The sequence below is a fragment of the Chaetodon trifascialis genome, chromosome 23 (assembly GCF_039877785.1).
Source record: "Chaetodon trifascialis isolate fChaTrf1 chromosome 23, fChaTrf1.hap1, whole genome shotgun sequence".
Taxonomy (NCBI): Eukaryota; Metazoa; Chordata; class Actinopteri; order Chaetodontiformes; family Chaetodontidae; genus Chaetodon; species Chaetodon trifascialis.
Genome location: NC_092078.1, coordinates 10,646 through 38,413, shown reverse-complemented (window position 1 = coordinate 38,413; position 27,768 = coordinate 10,646). Strand labels below are relative to the sequence as shown.

The 27,768-nt window shown below is 41.3% G+C and overlaps 1 protein-coding gene across 1 annotated transcript; it reads left to right on the top strand.

Moving 5' to 3' along the window:
- The first annotated feature begins 250 nt into the window (after positions 1-250).
- LOC139351663 (retinal guanylyl cyclase 2-like) lies at positions 251-27,768 on the top strand. Its single transcript, XM_070993650.1, has 21 exons — positions 251-337; positions 784-926; positions 1,299-1,454; positions 3,949-4,098; positions 8,284-8,503; positions 8,870-8,945; positions 9,142-9,226; positions 10,741-10,857; positions 11,324-11,407; positions 12,236-12,412; positions 13,276-13,429; positions 13,665-13,808; positions 13,906-14,054; positions 22,413-22,576; positions 23,554-23,677; positions 23,764-23,832; positions 24,417-24,591; positions 26,159-26,257; positions 26,375-26,460; positions 27,366-27,451; positions 27,652-27,768. Exons 1-21 carry the CDS (start codon positions 268-270, stop codon positions 27,737-27,739), a joined length of 2,616 nt encoding a protein of 871 aa, XP_070849751.1. The 5' UTR covers positions 251-267; the 3' UTR covers positions 27,740-27,768.

Genomic DNA, 27,768 nt, shown 5'->3' with positions numbered 1-27,768 from the left:
AAAAGGGATTTATTTTTAAATTCAATACCACTGATTTCCACATCATCATATTTTTCTTTTGTCAGGAAGTTAGTGTCATTAGTGAGATAATCACGTTTTCAACTTGTAACCTAACGTGTATTTACCTCATTTATATTCATCTTCTCTCACTCGGTCCCTCCTCTTCCTGCTTGGTCAACAGCTCCATCTGACCTATGGGAGAGCACTGGACAGGAAGTGGCCTCCGCTCTCAGAGCTCTGGGCCTACCAATTGGTCCTGTGGTTACCATGGAAACAGGGAACAAGGGCGGCGCTCAGGAGGCGCTCAGAGTGGTCAGAGAGGCCGACAAGGTCAAAGGTCAGAGCTGAAAGATGAAATCTGATCGCTCTTTTAAGAAATTTTCACCTTTAAAAAGTGAAACGTTCATACATTTTCCTCTCTAAATGTGACTAATTCATAATATTTCTTATTCTATTTAGTTTTAGTAATTAGCATTAGAAACATTCTGAGGCTGCATGTGAATAATAAATGTTCCTCTCTTCACATTAAACAGGTCAGTAGAGTCCAGACATTATGGAAATTCTTTTATCCGCTGAGAAACAAAAGAAAAGTGATTCTATAAAGGACATAAATGTGATTTTAATAATTTTCAGATTCAATTCAATATGCCTTTATTTGTCCCGCAAGAGGAAATTCCAAGATGGAAGTAGACATGAATCTGTTCCAGTTGTACAGAAGATTTAACATTTAAAACAATAAAAACAGTTAAAGTAATGAGCTCCATTTTTCATTTTGTGTTTCAGTGGTGATCATGTGCATGAGCTCTGTCTTGATTGGAGGAGAGGATCAGAGAGAGCTGCTATTGGCTGCTTTGGACATGGGGATGGTTTCAGATGGTTATGTATTTATTCCATATGACGCACTGCTGTACGCCATGCCGTACCAGGTAACTGATCACTTTCCTACCAAACAGATCCATCAAAAAACTTCATCAAACTGCATCTGCAAACTTCCAGATCAGAGTTTTTATTAAAATCAATTTAGTTCCACCTGTGACACGAGGGGGCGATGCTGCTCAACACTTCATTTTACTTGTTACTGCGCTGCCGCCTACTAACTGTTGTAGTTTCTATACAAACATAATGATGATGAAGTGTAAAATACTGTTGTTCCATACTTTGTTTCCTCAAGTGAAAAATAATCTTTAATCCTCAAAGTTAAACCTTTTGACCTCAAACAGAAAGTCCTCTTTCAGAATAAAGTTCATTAGAAGGTGAGTTTTTTTGCTGCTTCCTGGTTCTCTTCTCTGTCCAACCAGGACACAGTTTTCCCTCAGCTGACCAATAGCACACAACTTCGTCACGCCTACAGCTCCGTTCTGACTGTTTCGATGGCGTCTGACCAGAGTTTCTACGAAGCTTTTCGTCAGGCTCAAATCAACCGAGAGATCCGGTCTGCTGTGGCTGCTACTGAGGTAAATATGCAATGACTACAAAAACAGCTACACAGCTACTACATGAACAACAGCACATACTTCATAGCAAGTACATAAACAACAACAAATATACAACAACACAGGATGAAAGCAACAGAGATCCAGTCTAGTATGGCCAGCAGGGGGTAGCAGGGAGGACTGCCCCCTCACTGTTTTTTTTCTCCATCGTCGTTGTCAGCTCAGTGATCAATGTGGTCAATGGAACTCCATCTTCAGGCTTTTAGAACACAGTGAGAGTGTTGGGATATTTTATCTGTGTTGTCAGTTTGCTCTGACTTCATTATGTGTTACCTTATATGTGTCTGGAACAGGAATGCAAGACCAGTCTACATAATTGCTTCATATTAAATGGTGCACAATACTCATGTTTTTTGTATTCATTTCAGTCAGTTGGGATACCTTATATCTAATAGTTACAAACATTTACAACAATTTGACATGGTTTTACAGTCCAGAAGGCAGCAGACTTGAACAGGAACATCCTGTCAAAGCAGCCACAGCAGCTACAGTAAACACCATGAACTGACGATGAAGAGGGAGAGGCAGTACCTGGAGGCAGGCTAGAGATCATGTGACCCACGACCAGTTCATCATAGTTTGGAATAATGCAGCGCAGTGACAATCCAGAAGTTTCACAGAGGAGATGAGTGAAGCCTCGATGTGGATCAATCTGTGTGTTTGTCTCCAGAGGAGTTCAGTTCCTTCACTGATCGACCACAGAACTGTAGAATATTCTCTCTCTCTCTCTCTCTCTCTCTCTCTCTCTCTCTCTCTCTCTCTCTCTCTCTCTCTCATATATACAGTGGTATGAAAAAGTTTGGGCACCCCTGATCATTTTCAAGATTTTCCTTTATAAATCATTGGTTGTTCGAATCAGCAATTTCAGTTAAATATATCATATAGCAGAAAAACACAGTGATATTTGAGAAGTGAAATGAAGTTTATAGGATTTACAGAAAGTGTGCAATTATTACTTAAACAAAAGTAGATGGGTGCATAAATTTGGGCACCCTTGTTGTTTTATTGATTTGAATACCTTTAGCACTAATTATTGGAACTCAAAATTTGTTTGGTAAGCTCATTGACCCTTGACCTACATACACAGGTGAAGCCAATCATGAGAAAGGGTATGTAAGGTGGCCAGTTGCAAGTTGTTCTCCTCTTTGCATCTTCTCTGAAGAGTGGCAACATGGGAGCCTCAAAACAACTGTCAAATGACCTGAAAACAAAGATTGTGCAACATCATGGTTTAGGGGAAGGATACAAAAAGCTGGCTCAGAGATTTCAGCGGTCAGTTTCCACTGTGAGGAACATAGTGAGAAAGTGGAAGACCATAGGCACAGTTCAAGTTAAGGCCCGGAGTGGCAGGCCAAGAAAAGTCTCAGATAAGCAGAGGTGAAGGATGGTGAGAACAGTCAAACTCAACCCACAGATCAGCTCCAAAGACCTACAACATGACCTTGCTGCAGATGGTGTCACTGTGCATCATTCAACTACTCAGCGCACTTTGCACAAGGAGATGTTGTATGGGAGAGTAATGCGGCAGAAGCCTTTTCTGCACACACGCCACAAACAGAGTCGTTTGAGGTATGCTAAAGCACATTTGGACAAGCCAGCCTCATTTTGGAGTAAGGTGCTGTGGACTGATGAAACTAAAATTGAGTTATTTGGACATAACAAGGGGCGGTAAGCATGGCGGAAGAAGAACACAGCATTCCAAGACAAACACTTGCTACCCGCAGTAAAATTTGCTGGTGGTCCCATCATGCTGTGGGGCTGTGTGGCCAGTGCAGGAACTGGCAACCTTGTTAAAGTTGTAGGTCGCATGGATTCCAGTCAGTATCAGCAGATTCTTGCGAACAATGTTCAAGAATCAGTGACAAAGTTGAAGTTGCGCCGGGGCTGGATACTTCAACAAGACAACGACCCTAAACATTGCTCAGAGTCCACTAAGGCATTCATGCAGAGGAACAAGTACAACATTCTAGAATGGCCATCTCAGTCCCCAGACCTGAATATTATTGAAAATCTGTGGTGTGATTTAAAGCAGGCTGTCCATGCTTGGAAACCATCAAACCTGACTGAACTGGAGATGTTTTGTAAAGAAGAATGGTCAAAAATACCTTCAACAAGAATCCAGACCCTCATTAGAAGCTATAGGAAGCGTTTAGAGGCTGTTATTTCTGCAAAAGGAGGATCTACTAAATATTGATGTAATTTTTCTGTTGGGGTGCCCAAATTTATGCACCCGTCTACTAAGTAATTATTGCACACTTTCTGTAAATCCTGTAAACTTCATTTCACTTCTCAAATATCACTGTGTTTGTCTGCTATATGATATATTTAACTGAAATTGCTGATTCGAACAACCAATGATTTATAAAGGAAAATCTTGAAAATGATCAGGGGTGCCCAAACTTTTTCATACGACTGTATATGTATAACATTGTTTCTTCTTGAATTTTGTCTACAGGTGTCTCCGCTCTTTGGGACCATCTTTAACATGGTATACTTCGTCGCTAAGGCGGTGGAAGAGCGCCGTCAAAAAGGGGGTGGGCGATGGGTGACAGGTGATCAACTTGTCCAATCAGATGGAGGCTTTGATTTCCAGGGCTTCAATCAGGTCAGAAACCTTTTAACATTCAACCAAAATAAATAATGAAAAACATATCTGACTAGATGCTAGTTGACTGAATGGACCTGAGCTGAAACTGCAGCCATAATGGAAGATAATAAAAAAATAAACAAACTGAAATAACGTTTAAATTAAAAGCTGAGTTCTTTGGACAGAACTTTACAGTAAAACCTGGAAACTCAAACCTAGAAATTTAACCCTGGAAAACTCAAACCAGTTGTGAATAGATTGTGCTGGGCTTCAGTTTGAAAGTGTTATACATAGTTTGATAATCCTGTTTCGTGACACAGATTTCAATATGTTGGGAAGAAAACTAAATTTCTCTCTCTCCGCAATGTGTTTTAACTAACCCTAACCCTGTTTTCTATGCTTTAGGTTAGGGGTTTGGGCCCGATGTGGATTTCTTGATTATTTTTAGATTAATACCTACTTGTTTTTTTCTGTTGGAGTCACAAAATGTTAAAAGCTAAAACAGACTAAATAGAATAAAGCCAACATTTTGTAAACAAACAAAAAACAGTTGGTGACATAGCCCACAGAGTGTTGTGCTGCTGTGGTCTCATATCAAAAATAAAAAAGAAGTCTAGTTCTGTGCAGAACTATGGAAAATAAATCGTGCAGTGAAACAAAAGTATATGCTAACCCCAATGGCAGAAATCTTGCCACGTCTGTTGGAGTCCAAACATTTCATGTCATTAGACTCTGGCAGCGGATCTCCAAATTCATCCCAGAGCTCTCAAAAGCAGAACAACCAGCCTCTGAATTCAAGGTGAAGGTGGAATAGCTGTGGGGACCAAAATTCAAAGAAAGGGGAACAGAGTCCAAAAATCCACATTCAAGCAAGGTCCAGGGCAAAAAAAATTAAGCAAAAGTCCAAACACACAGGACAACACTGGGGAAACTCTGAACACAAGATGTACAATGATGAACTGGCAAATACTGAGGGAAACACAGACTTAAGTACACTGGGACAGAAGGCCAATGGGGAACAGGTGAAACAAATCAAGCAATCAGAAGGGTTGGAAAATACAGGAACTAAAGCAAAAGATGACACAAAGTCAATTTTCAACATAAAACAGGAAACAACTCTGTGTTGCCCCCCTGGAGGTTGGGCTGGAGGACAGCTGCAAAGGCGGAATCCCTCGGGAAGCAAGTGATGTGACTTGGGACCAAAGACCAGTGGCAGGAACCCTGAGCGGTTCTATACAGCTGCAGCTGTGGCTTAGGATACAGCGGCAGCTGTGGCTGTCACCTCCTTAACTTCCTCAAAGTGATAACTAATGTCTTCTGGGTCCATTGGTCCAGTTCATTCTGTTGTATGTGTCAGGGAGGGAACAAGGAATAGAACCTACATGCAGACCAAATAAAAAGCTAGAGCTAGTGCAGTTCAACAAATTCATTAAATTAAAATGACAACTGACAAAGACTTACAGAAGGGTGAGGTAGGTGAGGGTCAAACTAATCAGTCCAATAGGCAAACAAAATTTAAAGAGAGAACAGAGTCCAGGGGGAAAAAGTCCAAACATACAGGAAACACAGGAAAACACTGGGATCACATGAAGTCCACATTCAACATAAAACAGGAAATAACAAAACTAACTATGACAGTTTAGTGTTAGTGTGTGAACACTGAGAAATATCTGTTTGGACTTCACAACTCTAAACAGACCACAAACCTCTGGTACCCTTTAGATTACATTAGATTCAGCTTTATTGTCATCATCAGAGTGCAACACAGAGACAACGAAATGCAGTTTAGTATCTAACCAGAAGTAGTCAAATAGAAAAAAATAAATTAAAAAATTAAAAATACATGTGAATAGTGCAGTGGTATGAGGTATAAACAGTATAGACAGTATTAATGAACAGTATAGACCGAAGTCCCAATAAGGTGCCACAGGTTCCTGATGAGGCTCATGCCCTTTAATGCAGAGGCTGTGTACACACCACCTCTGTGTGAACAGAGATAGCAGAAAGGATTCACAATGGTCACCAAATGTTAGTGAAATGCAGAGAGAGAGCCAACCAGTCAGTGTGGTGGTCTAGAATTTCACAGCACATAATAATAAAAGTGACTCACAAGTTTTCCAGAGAGAACAGAAGTACAGAGGAAAGAGCTGCTAATGCCAACTGCATTACCTTCCAGACCATGGGAGAAAGTTGATGTTGATCTGTGTACAAGAGGCAGTCCTATCTGGAAGTGTCAGATTACTACTCCAAGCACTTAGAGATCCTATACCCTGCTATAACAACCAGTTGCCACATCATAGAAAAGCTAACATCCACGTTTGCATGGTATTCCAGAAGTGTAGGTATGCGAAAGCAGACCTCGGCTAGTTTTTTTTTTAGTTTTATAGGAGTTTAGAGTTTAGTGCAGTGAGAAATATGATTTTAACATCTAGTCTGCATTATGTCCAGAGTAATCGACAGGCCGAGAGGGATGTACAGGTAGTAAAAGGGATGCTGAGGCTGGAAGACCCCCTCGTGGTTTTGATGGTAACAGTCATGGCTTCTTCCTCTACTGGAGTCAGTCTTCCAAAGCTGCTGATGGGTCCAAACGTTCTAGGACCATACCCCACCGTCTGTGAGAACCGAGACCGGGAAACGAGAAAACAACACTAGGTCCCATTCCTACATGTTACGTGGTGGACCCTGCTCATGGGGGAGAGTACAGACGAAACAGACACATCAGCTGTTGATACACCAGCACTACCAACACACACACCTACATCTAAGGAGCAGGTTACTGTAGAGGTGTCCGAGGATTCTGTGACTGAAACAAATAATGATCACACAAACAGTCACCTTAGCTGGAGCAGGTGCTACTCACACAGGAGTCAACTACTATCACTCACTCAGGTTGAGTGAGACCAGCCCTTCAGAAAAAAGAACTGATAAACAGGTAAAAGAGAAAAATCTTATGAGAATGGATTTTCGGGAGGGAGATGCAATGGAAGGCAGTGTATTGGAATTTCCCATATGGTTATGGCACTTTGAAGCCTGCAGCATGTGTTGCAAGACTTCAAGGTATGGGACTGAGAGGTTGTTGTTGCTGTACTACAACATGTGAGAGTGTGTGTTGATTGTAATGGCAGGCAGTTCAGTTCATTAAACACGACAGAGTGTTCCACATTTTCTGAATGTTCTCCAGCTTTGATATTAAGTAGCTGTTAAATCGTTGTCTTTGTCTTTAACTTGTGATGTGGCAGAGGTACCAACTTGCAGGTTAGAACAGGTTCTATGCACCAAGTGTTGGGACCCGTTAAGAATGTTACCTGTCCTGACCATGGACACCAGAAGGCTTTGGATCACCCTGACTCAAATATCTATAGTAGATTCTTCATATATTTGGTTGTGAAGATCAGGTGTATCGTTATTGTCCTGCTATTGTCTGTGGTGAGAATGTGTGTGTGTGTGTGTGTGTGTGTGTGTGTGTGTGTGTGTGTGTGTGTGTGTGTGTATGCATGTAGTTGAGGGTGGGTGTTTGTACATATGGAGGGTGGGAGGGATGGGTTTTTATTGTTGTTCTATATAATTTATATTGTTTTTAACTCTTGTGGAGCACTTTGTGTTGCATTTTATTATGTATGAAAAGTGCTATATAAATAAAGTTTGATTGCAATTTTTGCAGATTTTACTGGTAGTAGATGAGTTTTTTTTCTGTTATTCTGGACATTTTTGGTAAATTCAGGGAATTTCTCTACCCAATCTCAATGTTAGCATGTATTTCAGTTGTAGAAATTAAGTTATATACTCACTCACCATCATCAAACTTTAAAAAATAACTTGAATTTAGTGCAGCAGCTTACAGAGAGATGAAGAATCAGGTCTGTGAGTTCCAAGAGTTTTATTTTTGGTCATTTAATTTACATCCTGTATGTTTTTGGTTAAACCCATTTGATAATGCAGCTTGGTCTGTCACTGAGGAAAACTTAAAGTGATTACAAGATGTTGCGTACTCTTTTTAGTATCATTACAGCTGAATTTGGTGCGGTTGTGTCAGTTCTCTGAAATATATGAAGTTCCTTCAGAGATATCAGACACGCCTCTAGTCCGTAATCTGTTTTTTAATTACATCATCACTCACACGATAAACCAACAAGTGGATGATCACGATGGTGTGAGTTCCTTCATCAGCTCCTCTTTGATTTTCTCCTGTATTTTTTTGCTCAGGTGTTGTATGGAGGCAAACAAGGGCGTGGCTTGCAGGCCAGGTATGTGGTATTGGACATCGATGGTGACCGACTTGTGCCGACACACTTGCTTGCCCCAACGCACACCGATGGGACAGTTGGAGGTCTGAGGCCGCTGAGTCGCTCTTTCATCTTCCCTGGAGGAAAACCCCCCACTGCCAGCTTCTGTTGGTTCAGTCCAGAAGAGGCTTGCAGCGGAGGTATGTTCACAGACCTGCAATGAGGGTGGGATATTTGTCTAACATAGAATCAGTCCTGAGGAGGCCTGCAGCTGAGGTGTGTTCAAGGACCTGCAAGGATGCTGGACACTAACCCAGATTCTTCCAGCTGTATCCATGATGGGGTTTTCAAGTGCTGCTGGGAAAGTTCAGGAAGTCTATGTTGGCTATGGTCTGAGATCTGTTCTCTGATCTGTTCTGATCACCCCTACTGTTGATCATGATAATGTATATATGGTTTAGTTTCATTGATCCAAGAAGTTTAGTGTCAGCAGGAATTGAAGCACATGGAGATGTTTTTATTTTTGTCTAATATTAAATTGTTTGATTTTCTGTGTTAATCTGCAGGTTTGGACATGGTGACAATGTCCTTTATCGTCCTGTTGCTCTGTACTCTGATTGGAGCTTTATATTACTGTATCAGGTGAACACACACTCATAGACACTCACATAAACACAGACAGACAGGCACTTTTTGTGCTGTGTCAGTCTGTCTGTAGCCGAGCAACATAAATCACTGAAGTTATTGACGAAGTGCAGTTTGATCTGGAGCCAAAACTGGTACCTGTACTACTAATAATGATACTACTACTGCTAATGATAATAATGTATGTGTTCAGGAAGTACAAAAGAACAGCAAACATCACCAGGCTCATCTTGACTCTGGACGACATCGTCTTCATCGACACTCAAGTCAGCAGGAAGGTTAGAGGCCTTTTACTTCACTAAACTACTCATTAACACTACTACTTATACTGGTACCAACAATACTACTTCCTGTCACGAGTACCTGATAGATAGATAGATAGATAGATAGATAGATAGATAGATAGATAGATAGATAGATACTTTATTCACTCATATACTTTATTTTATTCCCCAAGGGAAATTCACAACTAGTGACAGCAATTACTCTTAGTATCAGCATTACTATTTACTCTATGTTGGTACTAGATCTAATACTAGTGCTAATGGTTTATACTGGTACCAGTACTAGTACTGACTTCATGTTTACTTCAATGAACTACCCACAAAATGTCTTCACAGTAGTGCTGTTCAGTTTGTAACAGTTCGAACCCAGTACACAATACAGTGCTAAGAGTTCAGACCCAGTACACAGTACAGTATTAATAGTTGCAGGAAGAATGCCTTAAAGAATATAATATGTACTGATAGTTAATAAGCTTTAACTCAAAATGGGCACCAAAATTAGTGCAGGCCTATATCATGTTATCACAAACAATCAATATTCATAATTAAGATTAAGATATCAAAACTTACCTGCCTAAAAGCTTTTCTAACGTGATGATTAATGATCACATCTTAATGATGTCAAACGGTCATAGTTTGATTTGGGCATCAAACCACTTGGTTAAAGTCACGTGTTTTTGTTTCCTCTTTTCAGATGAATTTGCCTTTAATTTTACTTAAAATGATTTCACATTTGAAAGCAGAGAGCTGAGAAGCTGTTGGAGCAGGTCAGAAGGTCAGATCAAACAGACACTTGCTATCACTGACTTTCCCGTCAGGTTTTCTTTCATCTCTATAAATTTATTCCAGACAAACTGACACTTTGGAATAGTTCGACTTGGTCTGGGGCTAGCAGTCCACAACAGCATCAAGGCTCTCCTTCACAGGTTCTCCTTCTGAAGGAGGCTTCAGCTTCTTAGCTATTAGCTCGCTCAGTGCAAACCTGCATGCAGAACACGGTCTGTTAGAATGTGGCCTTGTGAAAGCTGCTTGTTGGGCATCCAAACTCTGTCAAAGAGTGTTAAGTCTATTGAAGAACATTTGTCCTGCAGTTCATCCAGTTTAGAAATTTTCAGTCTGTAATAACTCTTGAACTTGACCTTTTTCACCACTGCAAGTTTGTCCCTGCAAACTAACTTAAGCGTATGGGTTTGCCTTTTACTTTCACAAAAAACAGCTTGTCCATTTTTCTTGCAAAGCACAACACTTACATTTTGTTGTCAGTCACCATGATGCATTGACATGATATCATCTATGATTCCTGTGGAAGCAGCTACTTGGATGAATGTGTTAGTCTATTATTTGATGTTATTTTCTTTATTGGTGAAAAAAAGCAAACGCTTTTGCATTTCTGAATTGCCTTGTGGGTCAGATGAAACGGTCTTGAGGGAGGCCTGAAGTTTGCCACCCCGATTTAGTTGTTGATCTTGTTGGCATTGACATTGTTCTTGATTTTTTTGTTTTTGTAGAAACTGAACGATGAGTCGATCATGAGGAGTCTTCTGGAAATTAAAACTCCGTTCCGCTCGATTGCTCGAAGTTACATCCTGACGACACCTGAGAGCTCCAACATAGGAATCCTGGAGGTACACCTGTACCTGTCTATTCACCCGTATCTGTACAGGAAATAATAAGATAAGACTTTATTAATCCCACACTGGGGAAATGAAGTTGTTACATCCAGCAAGTATTACAAAAAGCAAAAACAGTGACACAAAAGGGTCGAGATAAAAAGGTGTACAGAATACAGAATAGAAAAAAAACTATGTATATATACATTATGTACAGATTACAAAAATAGTAAATGGCATAAAAATCCTACTGGCCATAAAAATGCTATTGCCAGGATTCTGAATGTCATGTTGTATTGCATTTGAGAAATACATGCGGAAAAAGACTTGAAACTGTCTTTTTGCAAGTATCTGTCTGTCTGTCTGTCTGTCTGTCTGTCTGTCTGTCTGTCTGTCTGTCTGTCTGTCTGTCGTTTTACTTGTACCTGTCTGTTCCTCTGACTTACTGCCTGTGTGCTCTGATTGGACGTGTTCTTGACAGGGTGACTGGGTTTGGCTGAAGAAGATTCCTGCTGGAAAAATCATAACAGCTGTCAATCAAAACACCCAGACTCTGTTTAGCCAGGTACAAAGCACAGGAGATGCACAGTAAAAATACAGTAGACAACATTAAATTATCTTAACAGTATATAGAGTAATGCCTGTGAATATTCTCATTCATCCAGGTCATTGTGAGCTTCAGGGCATTCAATCATTTGTAACTGGACTTTGTCAGTTTGTCTTGGAAGAGGTTTCGTCTCTCATCCGAGCAGGCTGCATCAGTTCATTCACACCAGACTAGATAGGACAGCTCTCGTCCAATGAAATGGTGTTAGGTGCACCCTACCCCACCTTAATGGGGGATCGTTTGCCTCACAATAGAGTGATAGCATCCTTGGTTTTGGGGGTTGGCCTCACTCAGAGGATAAATACTTGAACCTAACACCATTTCATTGGACTAGAGCTGTCCTATCTGGTCTGGTGTGCATGAACTGATGAAGCCTGCTCGGATGAGAGGCGAAACGTCTTCCAAGACAAACTGACAAAGTCCAGTTGCGATCGATTGAATGCCCTGAAACCCCCTATATAGAGTAATATGTTAGTGTAAATTCATTACATAGATTATTGTATATAATTAATATCTGCGGAATGAATTTATTTTAAGTGTATGCATTAATATTTTAACAGTATATACATGAATATTTTCACATTAGATAGATGTTTTAACTGTATATATTTTTAACTATATAAATTCAAATGTACAGTACATAAATGTACTTTTGACCGTTTATAGAGTGCTTTAAAATTCTAGAAACATTTTAACAGTATATGGATTCAGTTTAATCTGTACACGTTAATATGATGACATTAGATGAAATATATTTGAACATTATATTTTCCTTCTCTCCTCCAGTTGAGGGACATGCGACATGAGAACCTGAACCTGTACGTGGGTCTGTTTCTGGACTCGGGGATCTTTGCTCTGGTGGTCGAACACTGTCCTCGAGGAAGTCTGGCTGACCTGCTGGCCGACAGCAACATGAGGCTGGACTGGATGTTCAAATCCTCCCTGCTCATGGACCTCATCAAGGTGCTGCTGAGATACTGCTGATACTACTGATACTGCTTCTGCTATTACTACTGCAACTGCTACTACTACTAATACTACTAATGCTACTGCTACCACTAGCACTACTACTGCTACTATGACTATTAGGACTTCCTCTACTGCTACTACTAACACTGTTACTACTACTGCTAGTGCTGTTACCACTACAGCTACTACTACTGCTACTACCGCTGCTACTATTCCTACCTGTGCTGCTAATAATACTGCTACTAACACTTTCACTGCTACTGCTACTACTGCTTCTACTAACACTGTTACTGCCTCTGTTACTACTACCACTACTGTTACTGCTGCTGCTGGTGGTACTGCTGTTACTTCTACTGTTAGTACTACCTCTACTGCTACTGCTGCTTGAACTGCTGCACCAGATAGTGTGGACCTTTGTGTAACCAGACAGTTTTTGTGTTGCTGTTCAGGTGGTTTTTTAGGTAGATTCAGTATTCTAATTGATTGTTTATTATTGGCGTTAATTGTACCTGCTGTTGTGATTGTATGTGGAAATGTTTGCATGAATTGATTCAGGAGGATCTTAGCAGTCTATTGATGTATGGAATGAATACAAACTAAGATGCAAATTCTACTGACGACTCCTCCGGCTGCTGGAGGAAATCGCACATTTACTGGACAGCTTCTGCATTTTATTCTCCATCTTATCTGACATGAATTTACTCTCCCTGTTTTTCTGTTCATTCTCTGTATTTGTATGTGGAGCATGGATTTCTTTATGTAAAGCACGTGTCTTGTATGAAAGACATTATTCAAATAAAGGTTATTACTGTTATGGTTATTTGCTGATAATAAGTGAGGCTGTCTGTGTGTTTTAGGGGATGAAGTATCTGCATCTGCGAGGTTTGAGTCATGGTCGTCTGAAGTCCACAAACTGCTTAGTCGATGGACGCTTTGTTCTGAAAATCACTGACTATGGACTTCCCATGATTCTTCACTCTCAGAGCCTCAGCCTTCCTGAGGACCTACAAGGTAAAAACTTTAACAGCTTGAAATCTGTCTGTCATTGTTCTGAAAACGCAAACATGAAGCTGGGGGTTTGTTTCTGCTTTTCAGGAGGACAAAAGATATTAACGTGGAACCAAAACCATGTCAGAGATTTCATAGACAGGTTGTCTGCCTGTGTGTCACTCTGCCTGTCCGTCTACCTCTCTGTCTCTTTGCCTTTCTGTCTTTCTGCCTGTCTGTCTACCTGTTTGTCTCTCAGAGCTGCTGTGGACAGCTCCGGAGCTCTTGAGGAAGCCGGTCCGAGGAGGCTCGTGTGCTGGAGACGTCTTCAGTTTCTCCATCATCATACAGGAAGTGATCTCACGAACGCTGCCGTACGCAATGATGGACATGCCCGCCCATGGTGAGACAGGACATCTGTCAGTCTTACTACCTGTCCTTCGATCTTGCTAACCACCTGTCTGTTTGTCTCACCTCCTGTCTGTGTACCTGTCTGTCAGAGATACTGGAGCGTCTGAAGCATCCTCCTCCTCTCTGCAGACCACTGGTTTCGGTGGACGAAGCTCCCGCCGAGTGTCTCAGTCTGATGAACGAGTGTTGGAATGAAGATCCGAGTAAGAGGCCGAGTTTCGATGACATTTTCAAACAGGTGAGTTGAGCTCTGGGCCTGATCTGAAATGGTTTGTTTGTACTATGTTGCTGAGCTTTTTGTCTTTTCTCAAAATACAGATTTTATTTTTTGTTCATTTCATGAGCTAATTTCTTTGTCATTGCACTGTGGCTACTCTACACTCAGACTGGCTTTTCCTGGTTTGTTTACAAAGGCCGATTCTTGCATTTGTCCTGTTAGTGGAATCTGCAAGCATTAGTGCATCTTAGGCAAGTAGCCGGGGTGTAGCCACGAGTTAAATCATGGATGTGTGTGGAAATCGTCAGCCTGTCTACTCACATATTGCTGAAGACATCCATTGCTTGCAAGAGGATTTGAGGAAGAAGGGTAAGCTCTTCAAGCACCTCTATACAATACAGTACATGCTGATAGAGAAATGAGATGTCTTTTCCTCTGAAGCATTACATGCAGAGATGTCTGTTTCTGATGACAGCAGCTGCTGATCACAGCTGGATCAGCGTCGGTCAGCTTTAAGAGCTGTAGAGACTTCTGATGAATTTGTATTAAGTGCTAATATTAATAAAGACACACAGAGCCGCAGTGTTTCCTCTCTGCTGCTCATGAAGAACAACCTGTATTCTGTATTTACACTGTGTACTGCTCAGAGACACAGGAATTACTTCTACATTCTTTTACATCTAAATTTACTGAATACCATGGGGTGGTAAGAGGGGGGTGTCAGTGTCTATGTGTAGACGATGGGGGTTGGAAGGGGGGGGCTGCTGGGAGACAGCGTTGACGACTTTGTCAACACGTGTTGATGTAATCCAGGCCCAAGGAGGCATTTGAGTCAATGTCTAGGATCCTGAGTACAGCTTTGCTGGGGTGGCAGATATACTCCAGTCTGTGTCTTGGAAGTGGTGCTGGGGTGTGGCGTCTGCTCCCTCTGGCCACACTTTAGCAGTCCTCACTGACCGCTTCACACATCTGATGAGTGGTGTGTACCTGGGGAGTAGGAACAATGAGAGGTGATCAGACCGTCCCAGGTGGGGGAGGTACATATAGTTTCTCTTTACTAAGTTGAGTGGCTCTTGCCATAATATAGATTAGAACAACAGTCAAATAGGGCCATTCACTGTATAGACCTTTGTACCAACCCCACCTCTGCACAACTGATGGTCTCAAACACATAAGTAGGCAAGAAATTCCAGAAATTAACTCTTGATGAGGCACATCTGTTAATTGAGAACCATCCCAGGCAACTGCCTCATGAAGCTGATTGATAGAAGGTCAAGAATGTGCAAAGCTTGCATCAAAGCAAATGGTGGCTACTTTGAAGAATCGAAAATATTCAACTTTTTTTTTAAAAACACTTTTTTGTTTACTACATAATTCCATATGTGTTCCTTCATAGTTTGGATGTCTTCAGTATTAATTTACAATTTAAAGATAAAACCACTGAAAAAAGAAAAACCATTGAATGAGAAATGTGTCCAAACTTTTGAATGCTACTGTATATCAATTTAAAACACAAAGAAGAACAAGAAGGATGAAAGTTTACGCAGGTATCTCACTGAAATGTGCCACATAGATTTCAGTGTCAAATAGACAGAAAAGTACCATTGACTGTATTTATACCGTCTGTCATCCCTTTCGTGATCACCCACTCCTACCAATCGTCTCATTTGCCAGTAGCCTCTCTTAAAATCACAACTGAAGTATAATGTGTGAGTGGTGTGCACATATCCTTCAAGTAATACACAAACTGTGCTTAAATTAGATTTATATAATGCAGGCATGTCCACAGCATTTCACTTCCAGCTCGGGATCTGATTATGATCAACTAACTGTAGTCCCTTAATGTTGGAACTAGTTAATCGCTTGCTCTCATATTTTAAAGCAAGTAGTTGCGTTGTAGTGATTTTGGGATTCGCTGTGTGTACACTTGTCTTAATGTAAGACGGATGTGGACAGTGATAAGGGTGGTGGGACAGCCCAGGGCAGGTCAGTGGAAATTTTCTCAAATTTTCAAATCCCAGTGATTACAGGTATGCATATGGAAGTGATGATTTTTTTTTTTTTTCCATCTACGTTCTGCCTTCCTATATTCTCTTTGTTGATGATGCTGCTGTTGATGTAGAGGGTTTTATTAATAACTGGGACAGCCCTGGACTTGTGTGAAGTGGAGGCATGAAGGGCTGACTCATTAAACCAACTAACACGGTCATTCATATTACTGAAGTGAAGAGGGTGATTGGCCTTATTTTTTTTTTTTTAACTTTTTTTTTATTGGAGTTTTGTTTCCGTCAACAAATCAGACAGTGCCTATGAACATTAGACACATAACAAGACACAAAACAAGTACAGCAGCTCTCAATAAAAGATATCATGACAGCGGAGAAATACAAAAGACGATGGATCAGCGTTATGATGGAACAGGCTTAAAGTAAGCAGATGTCGCTCACAACAGTCCTTTCAGTAGAAGGGAGGAGAGGTCTGGTCCGATATAGTCCAAAAATGGGCTCCATACTCTGTAGAATTGATCTACACTGTAATGTATGACGTTGGTCAGATATTCCAGGGGGATCAGATCGAAAATGATCTTACGCCAGCCACAAATAGAGGGAACCTTGTCATTAACCCAGTGCAAAAGAATGTTTTTCCTAGCTGCAAACGTTAAAATATTGTACAGTCTTTTGTTGGCTGCTGTTTTTAAATGGTCACTTGAAAGACCCAGGATCAAGGATGTGGGATCCATGTCTATGTTAACATGAAAAATTCTCTCCAATTCACTTATAATTTCAACCCAGTATCTTTGAAGCTTGTGACAGGACCAAAAACAATGAGTTAAAGTTCCCACGTCAGTTTTACACTTGAGACACAAAGGGGAGAGCGAGCGGTTGAAGAGATGTCTGCGATGAGGAGATATATGTAATCTCTGTAGAATTTTAAGTTGTAATGCTTTTGTCCGAGTACAAATTGAAATCTTTTTGGCAAGAGCCCAAATAGTGTCCCATTTTTCTTCATCTATGGTCACAGACGGCTGCACAGTGGCGCAGCAGGTAGTGCGCGTGCCTCACAGCACGAAGGTTGCCGGTTCGATCCCCGGGTCAGGCGGGGCCTTTCTGTGTGAAGTTTGCATGTTCTTCCCGTGCATGCGTGGGTTCTCTCCGGGTACTCCGGCTTCCTCCCACAGACCAAAAACATGCTCATTAGGTTAATTGATGACTCTAAATTGTCCGTAGGTGTGAGTGTGAGTGTGAATGGTTGTTTGTCCTTGCATGTGGCCCTGCAATCGGCTGGCGACCGGTTCAGGGTGTACCCCGCCTCTCGCCCATTGTAGCTGGGACAGGCTCCAGCCCCCCGCAACCCCGAAAGGGATAGGCGGTATAGATAATGGATGGATGGATGGTCACAGACAGCTCCTTCTCCCACAAGCCTTGGATCCTCTGAGTATCAGTGGAAGATAAACCAATAAGCACACGGTAAAATAAACTCAAAGATACCTTCAGCTGATGTTGGAATAGAATTTTCTCGATAGCAGATATTTCAGGGTGATCAATAAGGGTTGTGCTATGAGTGATGTAATGTCTTATTTGCAAAAAGCGAAAGAAATCGTGTTTGCCCAATTTATAATTATTAGTGAGTTGTTCAAATGACATAAGTTTACCATCTGAGAGAAGGTCCCTGAGAGATTTAATGTTTTTATTAGACCATTGCCGAAAACCAGGGTCTGAAGAGCCTGGGGGGAAAGCTGGGTTGTTTATTATTGGGGTGAAAATAGATGTTTTATTTGACCTTCCCTCAAGACGGCGGACAAGCCTCCATGCTTTTAGAGTATTAATTGTTACAGGGTTTGTACAAAAGGCTTTAATTTCTTTAAAGTTATTAAAGAATAGTAAATCACTTAATCTGCATTGTGATAAAGCTGCCTCGATATCCATACAGATTGAAGTTCTACCTTTAACCCAGTCGTTAACAAATCTTAAGTGGGCACAAAGTTGATACATTTTAATATTAGGTAAGTCCAAGCCACCCATTGAGCTTGGTAGATGTAACACTGCCATCTTAAGCTTGGGTCTGCGCTTATTCCAAATAAAAGAGCTGAGCCACCCATTTACATCCTTCAAGACCCGTTTGGAAAACAGAACAGGAATCATTTGAATAGGGTACAGTAGTCTAGGTAATACATTCATTTTGATCAGGGCAATGCGTCCTAACCAGGAGACAGGAAGTGGAGTCCATCGCTCTAAGTCCTGCTTAATTTTACAAAATAAGGGTGTGAAGTTGGCCTCGTATAATTGGTCAAAGGATGGGGTAATGAAAATTCCCAAATACACAAACCCGTTAGGAGACCATTTGAAAGGAAAGGCAGGTACAGTAGTTGGTATTTTTGAAAGGGTGCCAAGGGGCATAGCTTCTGATTTGGCCAGATTGATCTTGTAACCAGAAAAGCAACTAAATCTGTTAATCACATCAAGAAGACCTGGTACTGATGTTTCAGGGTGGGTCAAAAGGATCAAAACATCATCTGCGTACAAGGTTATTTTATGACACAGCTGTCCAATTTCTAAACTACGTATTGTGGGTGTCACCCTTATGGCCTCAGCCAATGGCTCTATGGCCAAAGCGAATAAGAGGGGCGACAGAGGGCAACCCTGCATCACCCCTCTGTGAGTGTTGAAATATTCAGACCTGAGCCCGTTAGTCAAGACCGCTGCTTGCGGCCTAGTATATATAATTTTGACCCATTTTATGAAGTTCTCCCCTAAACCGAATTTACCCAGTGTATGAAGTAGGAAAGACCATTCAATTCAGTCGAATGCTTTCTCTGCGTCAAGAGAAAGCACCAGGCCATTAATAGATTTTTGTTTAAAAGCTAGGATAGCGTTCAACAAACGTCTAACATTAGTGGCTGGATTCCGACCCTTTATAAAACCTGTCTGGTCTTCCTTAACCAGTATTGGTAAAAGATTTTCTAAACGGGAAGCTAAGATTTTAGAAAGCAGTTTCCTATCCACATTTAAAAGGGCTATGGGTCTGTAGGAGCTGCAAGATTCCGGACATTTCCCTTTCTTTAAAATTAAGGATATATTGGCCTCCTTTAGAGTGCGTGGAAATTCTCCTGTGGTGAAAGAGTGATTGAACATATTAAGAAGCGGTTCTACAAGAATATTTTGGAACTGTTTATAGAATTCACAGCAGAAACCGTCAGGTCCTGGTGACTTTCCGTTCTGTAATGTATTAATGGCTTTGATCACTTCAGTTTTAGTTATGGGACTATTAAGGGCAGACTTTTGCTCTTCTGATAAATGTGGTAAGTCAAATTGAGCGAAGAAATTATCCATTAGTTGTTCGGTTTCTGGAGTTTGTTCGGAAGAGTACAAGTTTTGATAAAATTTTTTAAAACAGCTGTTTATCTGTTTATTTTCGTATACTTTGTGACCATCCTCATTAGATATAGCTGCAATAGTTTGGGATTCTGCACGTTTCTTAACATGGTAGGCCAGACATTTGCCTGCTTTATCTCCATGCTCATAAAACCTCTGTCTGGTATATTTCATTTTCCTCTCTGCATCCCTAGTAAGAAGGCAGTTTAGAGCTGATCTGAGTGTTGTGATTTCTTGCCATAGTGATGGTGATGGAGAAGCAATATATGCTTTTTCTTTATCCAACAGATCACTCTCCAAAGAGTTTTGTTTCTCCTGTCTTTGATGCTTCTTAGATGCAGAGTATGAGATAATTAACCCTCTTGCATAGGCTTTGCACGTTTCCCATAAGATGGAGGCATTACTGGCCGATGAGGCATTAATTTTCAGGAATGCATTGAATTCAGTGGAGAAATTAGAGATAAATTTTTCATCTTTAAGAATAATGGTATTAAGTCTCCAGTGCCGAGATCGATGTAGACCTGTTTTGAGGTTTATATCCATTATTACTCTAGCGTGATCGGAAATAATTATACTGGTTATATCGCATGATGAAACTGAATGTAAGTCAGTTCTTGGCAGAAAAAAATAATCGATCCTAGTTTGGCACTTATGTGGAGCTGAGTAAAATGTGTACTGCTTGTCCATGGGGTGAATGCACCTCCAAGCATCAATAAGCCCAAACTCCTCGCATAAAGCATGGAGTGTGTTGGCCTGAGGAGAGGGGGGAGAAGTGCTATGTGGAAATTTATCAATAAGCGGGTTTAATACTAAATTAAAATCACCACCAACAATAACAGTGGAGTTAGGAAGAAATGGAGCTAAATCCAGAAACATTTTGGTAAGGAAAGTAATTGGGTGGGCAGGTGGAAAATATACATTCATCATAACAATATTTTGACCTTGCAAAATTCCTTTGATAATCACATAACGACCATTCAGATCCTTAACACAGTCAGTTATTGTAAGGGGTAGGTTTTTCCTAATCAAAACTGCTACCCCCCTACTTCTTGTTGTGAAGGATGAGAAAAATACTTGTCCAAATGGCCCTTGTTGCAGCTTTAAATGTTCAGTGTCGTCAAGATGTGTCTCTTGCAACATAGCAACATCTATATCATCCTTCTTTAAACATGTAAGTATTTTTCTCCTCTTGATAGGGTTATGGACACCCCTTACATTCCAGGTGCATACTCTCATCTTCATTTTTACTGTTATTATTCATGTAGCCTAAAATATAAAGGACATGAAGCCAAATCCACCAGACTCTTTGTGGGGGAAAAAATAAACAAATAATAATAATAATAGCACAATAAAATAAAATGAAAAAGTCATGCATGTGGGGAAAGAGAAACAGAGAGAGCTGTGTGACACAACATTTTGAAACAGTAACTTGGCGGCTGTCCTACTGAACCTGTAGGGGAAAACCATCCTTCTCCTGCCTGCGGCAAGGAGCCAACAGGCGCGGCACGCGCTTAACTCGCGCCTACTCATAGACTTGAACACAGTCTGTCAAGCACAGATGAAGTAAAACATTTCACCTGGTTGATGATGGTCAGAAGGTTAGAGGAGAAAAGGGATATAGTCACACCCGCCTGGATTGGGCAAGTACTCACGATTCCTCAGAAGTGCAGTCCAGGCGCGACATCAGAAAAAAAGGGGCAGTTCGGAGGTTACCGTTACAGCAGATCAGGGCAGCGATTCCACGTAGGTCGCGGCTGCCTCCGGTGTGTTAAATCTCCTCTCCCTACCATTAACGATCACCTTAAGCGTAGCAGGATACAGGAGCGCATAATCCACCTTCTTCGTCCTCATGCAGATCTTCACCTCGTCAAAAGCCTTCCGTTTCTTGGCCACCGCCGCTGAGTAATCATTGAAGAAGGAGACTTTAATCCGGTCTGCTGGCTGATTCGGTTCTGCAGCAAAACGTCGGGCTGCGGCCATCACTCGTTGTTTATCAGCGAAGTTATGGAGTTTCATGATGATGGGTCTGGCGCGTTGGTTAGGATCCGGCCTCGGTGCAGAGGAGCGGTGAGCGCGATCCAACTTAATCTTCCCTGCTTTCATTTTGAGATTGAGATAGGAGGGAATCCATTTCTCCAAGAAAGTGACTGAATCTTTTCCCTCCATGCCCTCGGGCAGCCCAATCAGACGGAGGTTGCATCTGCGGCTGCGGTTTTCCAAGTCATCTATATGCTCTGCCATGTCGGATGTTTGTTTTTCAAGTTTTGTCACTTTAGCCTGCAGTGCGTCCAAAGTGTCTTCCACGCCTGAGATCCGTGTCTCCGCATCACCAACCCGCGTTGTCAAAGCCTGCATCTGGGATGTTTGCTCATTTATGGCAGCAAGAACCTTGTCGACTTTAGCATCCAGTAACTTTGTAATGTTGTCAGTAATCTTACTCAAAGCCGACAGGATGCTCGTGTTAACGTCGCTCACAGTTTCCTCGGTCTCTGCAGTGGCAGCTTCTCCCTCACTAGCGTTAGCTTCTTCGGGCTCGGCCGTAGCTTGCTTCTCGCTAATAGGCCTAGTCTTAATCTTACGACCAGTATGGGGCATTTTGACAAAATAGTCTTCCAAGCTCATACTCAGTTATTCCCACACACGCCTGTAACGTTTCACCAGGTGAATACGTGTTTTAAACGGATAATTCAGAAAGCCTCACCGGAGCCTAACAGGTGTGGTGTTCTCACTACGACGCCATCTTGCCCGTCGTGATTGGCCTTATTAAAAGTAGCTGGAAAATGTGGCTTCACACAGCTCATTGACAATGCAGGAGAGGATTGTATGTTTCTAGGTTATTTTTAGCATGCGATTAAAGTGCATTTCAGCAGCTGCTTCTGCTGGCTCATGTAGGGAACTGTTTGTAGCAGTTGTATCATAAAATACTGGCTGTTCATTTGGTTTTAAAACAGGGAACTTCTGAGCAGATTTTTCCTGAGAACAGCTGTCATGTGTTTTGTGTTTGCAGTTTCGGGGAATCAACAGAGGAAAGAGGGCAAACATCATTGACTCCATGTTGCGGATGCTGGAGCAGTACAGTTCAAACCTGGAGGATCTGATCAGAGAGCGAACAGATGAGCTGGAGATTGAGAGAAACAAGACAGAAAAACTGGTTGGACAGCTCCTGCCAAAGTAAGACGCATTCAAAAGTGAGATAATAATTGCTGCTATACTATGTTTATATACTTGTATTTGTTAAGAACATTCTTTTCTTAGTTTTATTCTCATCCCTATTCTTCTTTATTGTATGTATTTAATGTTTATTTATGTTTAACATGCTGCTGCAACAAAAGAATGGATCAGTAAAGTTTAAGTCTAGTAAAGTGCAACACCTGGTGGCTTCCAACAAAAAGCATCTGCACCTTCCTGATTTAAGGTCTGTCACTCCTTTTTAAAAGGACTTTGGCCACATTCAGACAGGATGAGCATCTGAGGAATAGGTGGAGATGAAACCTTCACTGAGCTCCTCCATCGTTCATAATCTCATTTTAAGCCTGTTGAAGTGACAGTATGTGCTCCAGGACAGACGTGGACATTCAGCATGACAGAGACAAAAAGAAAGACGAAAGCCTCCTCTGGGTTTGGGGGTTGGTCATGGAGAGTTGAAGGGGAGGCAACGATACAGCAGGAAGTGAACTGGAGTAAAAATTCTTCCAAGTTAGTCAAATTTGAACTCACAGACTTGAAACAGATGTAGACGTCTTTCAGTGTGACTTCAGCTTCCTCAGGAGATGTTTATCTCTGATGATCCAGGATAACCCTGCAGAAATCCTCTTAGAAAACCAATAAAAAAGACTTCATAACTTGTCGTTCTCATGTTTTTCTGTTTTATTCATTGTCAAAATAATCCAGTGATGGTTGTCTCTACATTCATGAGTACACTGCAAACAGGAGCCGCTAACAGCTAATTCAGCAGACTGTTCATGCCACAATTTGAGAACATCTAAAGAAAAAGAGGTTAAAAACAGATCTAAAGAGAACAACAGTACCAAATAACATCAAACCTGTAGGTTTATTAAATACAACGAAAAGGAGCTGAAGAAGGATGTGAAGTATTTCCAGGGATATTATTTAAATCTTAAATCTTAATAAACCTGTGTGTATTCCAGGTCCGTGGCTCAGGCTCTGAAGAAAGGGAGGCCGGTCCGACCTGAACATTATTCAGACTGCACTCTTTACTTCAGTGACATCGTTGGATTTACGACCATCTCGGCTCTCAGTGAACCCATCGAGGTATTAACTGTTTCAATAGCTGCTGATGATCAGTGTCCATCGCTGTGTAACTAAAATTGTGTGCGTGTGTGTGTGCGTGTGCGCAGGTGGTTGACCTGCTGAATGACCTCTACACCATGTTTGATGCCATCATTGCCACTCATGATGTCTACAAGGTAGGAATGATTCAACTTCAGGAATGATCATGTGGGGGGGCCCTATAGCTCAGTGGGTAGGGTGTGCACTCCATGTATTGAGGCTGTCCGTCCTCTGCAGTGGCTGCAGGTTTGACTCCCACCTGTGGCTCATGTGCTGCGTGTCGTCCCCTCTCTCTGCCCCCTTTCCTGTCGTACCTTCAGCTGCTTCTATCATAAAGGCAACCCCCCCCCCAAAAAAAAGAACGATGACATTTGACTTTTCCTCATTGTTGTAAGTTCATCCACATGAAACTGTTTCAGTAAAAAACTTATTTCAGTTTCAGTCTCAGCCTCAGTTCAGACTAAAACTGAGTTTCAGTAAAGCTCAACCACAGCTCTCACTGCTAACCTGTCCGTCTCACAGCTCACCTTTTCCACATCTTAATTTAACTGTGGTCAAAGTTTCTAACTCATGTGATGTCAGCTGTAAATGGTCGATGTATCTTTTCATGTTATCAATGGTCTCGATCAGTGAGGATTCACTGAACCTCAGCAAAGTTGCTGTTGAAATAAATGTATCCCCCACACTGCTGTGAACTTTTCTGTATGTGTTTTGTTTGCAGGTAGAAACCATAGGAGACGCCTACATGGTGGCTTCAGGTGTTCCCAACAGAAATGGGATTCGACATGCAGCTGAAGTGGCCAACATGTCTCTGGACATCCTACACTCGATAGCAGCTTTTAAGATCAGACACATGCCTGAGATTAAAGTCAAAATACGCATCGGACTGCACTCAGGTATACACATGCAGTTCAACACTTTTTAATGCTTTGATTTGATGCAGCAGAACATGAAACCCAAACCCTACAAATTCTGCTAGACACTGAACCTTATCATGTTGCCTTAGTTCTACAGGAACAACATAACCAAAACCACAAACACACACATATACTTTACCCCTTTCTGTTTGCCATCACTGACATTACACCAGAAATTTCACCAGCCAGTCATCGGCCTGTCATTAGCCGACCTATCAAAACAGTCAATTTGTGCTCACAGACACACAGCCTGTTCTTTCAAGCATGCAAATTTGTGTGATTTATAAACTGTCTGAACCTTCTGACAGTCTAGCTCTCTGCTGATCAACCAGTTTGTTTTTTGCCATAGTACAAGAAAAGTTTTTAAACAGAGTAAAAGTTAACTTTGTCCTATAAGCTACTACTAAATGTTTTAAGTCTAACTGAATAAAATGAGTCCTGTAATAATTTCCTATCTTGAGCATTTGCACACTTTTGGCCTACACTTTCCCCAGATACTGTGTAGTGAAGAAACACACATCCCAAAACATATTCATTGTTAATTCCACATCGTTTCTGTTTCATTCCAGTCAGCGTCTTTCTGACTGTGTGTGTGTGTGTAGCCTACATGTGTGTACCTGCCTGTATGCACAAAAAAATTTGATAAGTTTGTTTGTTGTACTGAAGTTGAACTTGTGGCTGCAAACATGTTTGTGATTTTGGCACATTTTGCTGCGTCCACTTGTCGGCTTTCGAGCATCTTTTCTCGCAGCTTCTCTGCGTTCCCTTTGTGCTTTTGTGGTTGATGCTGATCCATTTTCACAGGTGGACACTCACTTCTCTCTAACTCTGGTCGAACTCCAATGGCAAAATTTGATAACCTCGTCTGGAGGGGAGGGGCGGGGCGGGCCGAGGAGGGAGGGGAGGGCTGATAGATTCCATTGGACTAATGAATTGTCCTTCAAGAAAATCAACCAATGAGCTGCGTTTAGTGTCTCAAATACCGTTGCGGCCGATTTAAATTAAAAAAATAAATAAATTAATTAAAAAAAATCGAACTTTTTAAAAAATTTAATTATGACAGCCCCAGGCCAGAAATGTGCATTGGTCCATTTGGCATTGCCCGGTACGCCCGATGGCCTGTCCATGCCTGGTGGTGAGACTAATGGGAGACTGCCTTTGTTCTGCAGGTCAGCGACAACAAAGCTGACGCCTCTAAGTAGCAGCTGCTAAATCTGATAGTAGACACCAAACTGTCCATTGAGCGCACCAGGAAGAGCAGAGCAGAGGACAGGATAGGGCAGGAATTACTTCCTGTTTTCATCTGTTTATTGAAAAAAGACTTTGAGTTGATTTTAGAAAGAATTGAGCAATAAGGATGGTTTCACCAGAAAATGGTACTATAATGACCCAAAATGTTGTGTGGTAGGTGGTGACTGAATATTTAATACTATTTTCAGGTAGTTGTTGAGGATCATGTGGTCTGAACTGCAGAACTGTTTGAAATAAAGTTTTTTTTTTTTATTTTATTTTTTTTATTCAAACCTCTACCTGTTTGTCTCTTCAGGTGCGGTGGTAGCAGGTGTGGTGGGTCTCACCATGCCCAGGTATTGTCTGTTTGGAGACACAGTGACCACAGCCTCACACATGGAAGCCACTGGACTGCGTATGTAGAAAACAATCAAATCAGTAATTTATTTATTGAAATTGTGTTTGTGTTTCAGTGGTGACTCAATCAAGATCAGTAACTAATACTCAATCATGTGGTGTTTGTGGTCTCCAGCCTATAGGATCCATGTCAGCCTGAGCACAGTGAAGGCCCTGACCAGTCTCAAACTGGGATACCACATAGACACCAGAAAGGCACAGGTACACTCACCTGCTCACACATTTAGCTTCAGAGACCTCATGAGATGTTAACTGCTATTAAAATACAGTTTTGTGTATTTTTTTCTTGATATACAGTTTTGTAATGTAACTATAAAGTACACAGCTCAGACATCCAATGCTGTGACATTGACCATAAAAGTTTATTATATTAATTATTATTATAATAGTTTATTGTAGTCTGTTGGACTCAACACGTGGATGAACATAGCTCAGCCTGCATGTAAAGCCAGAAGCCTGAACAAAGGCTGACATCATGATCTAGACCTGATAACAAACATCCCCGTCATGACTTGGAGGCCAAACCTTAATTTCAGATTTGCCATGAAGTCAAATCCTGGCTTCCCGTTGGATGTGACCCACTGGAGCTCAGAGGAACACCCATGATACACGCATAATGTCATCAAGGATATAACAATCCACCTTAGAACAAACCACAGCACTGAAACTGCTCTGGCTAAAAATAATCAGCCACCTCAGACTAAATTCAGAAGAAAATATGGTCTCAGTTCTTGTCCTCTTAGGTCTAAGATCTGCCATTTGATGCCGTTGACCATGGTATCTTAATCAATGGTCTTGAACAGTTGATTTGTTTTTCTGACTGTGTGTTAAATTGTTTTTGAACAAACATCAAAGGCAGAAAGTTTGACATCAGTCTCGGACAGTATAATGATGTGATTGTAGCATTAAATATGATTTGCACAATAAGGAAATTACTGTAAATATTGTTAGAATGTAAAGTGTTTGGTTACTAGTGCAATATGACTCCAGAGATCAGCGCCAGAATTATTAAGATCCACAACTGTTGACATTCAGAACTGTAGTGAGATTGTGATATTTAGCTGTTTGTGCACTGAAATGTGATTAAATGAATTGTTTTTTTTTAGGTGAAAGGCACAGTGGACACTTACTGGTTGATGGGTAGAGATGGTTTCGATAAACCTCTTCCTGTTCCTCCAGACCTCACCGGAGGGTAAAAACACACACCTACCAAACATGATAGATTATCATTATGAGGAGACTCGCCAGTGAAACACATGAGATCGAGGTCATGTCACTGTTGGTCAAAAAAAAGTCACCATTCCTTCTTCTTCTTCTTCTTCTCCTCTTCTTCTTCTTTTTTTTTAATATTTAAGCTCTTTGTTGTATCTCTCTTTAATTTGTTTCTTTCAGGGCCAGCAATCATGGTATCAGTCTGGATGAGATTCCAATTGAAAGGAGGCAAAGGTTCCTGGATCGACAGAAAAAGATAAAGAAATAATGCCAACACACACACACACACACACACAC

Coding starts and splice junctions, on each gene's coding strand:
- LOC139351663 (XM_070993650.1), top strand. CDS start 268: ATGGAAACAGGGAACAAGGGCGGCGCTCAGGAGGCGCTCAGAGTGGTC. Junction 927..1,298: donor TGTACGCCATGCCGTACCAG/GTAACTGATCAC, acceptor CTGTCCAACCAG/GACACAGTTTTCCCTCAGCT. Junction 23,833..24,416: donor CCACTCATGATGTCTACAAG/GTAGGAATGATT, acceptor TTTTGTTTGCAG/GTAGAAACCATAGGAGACGC.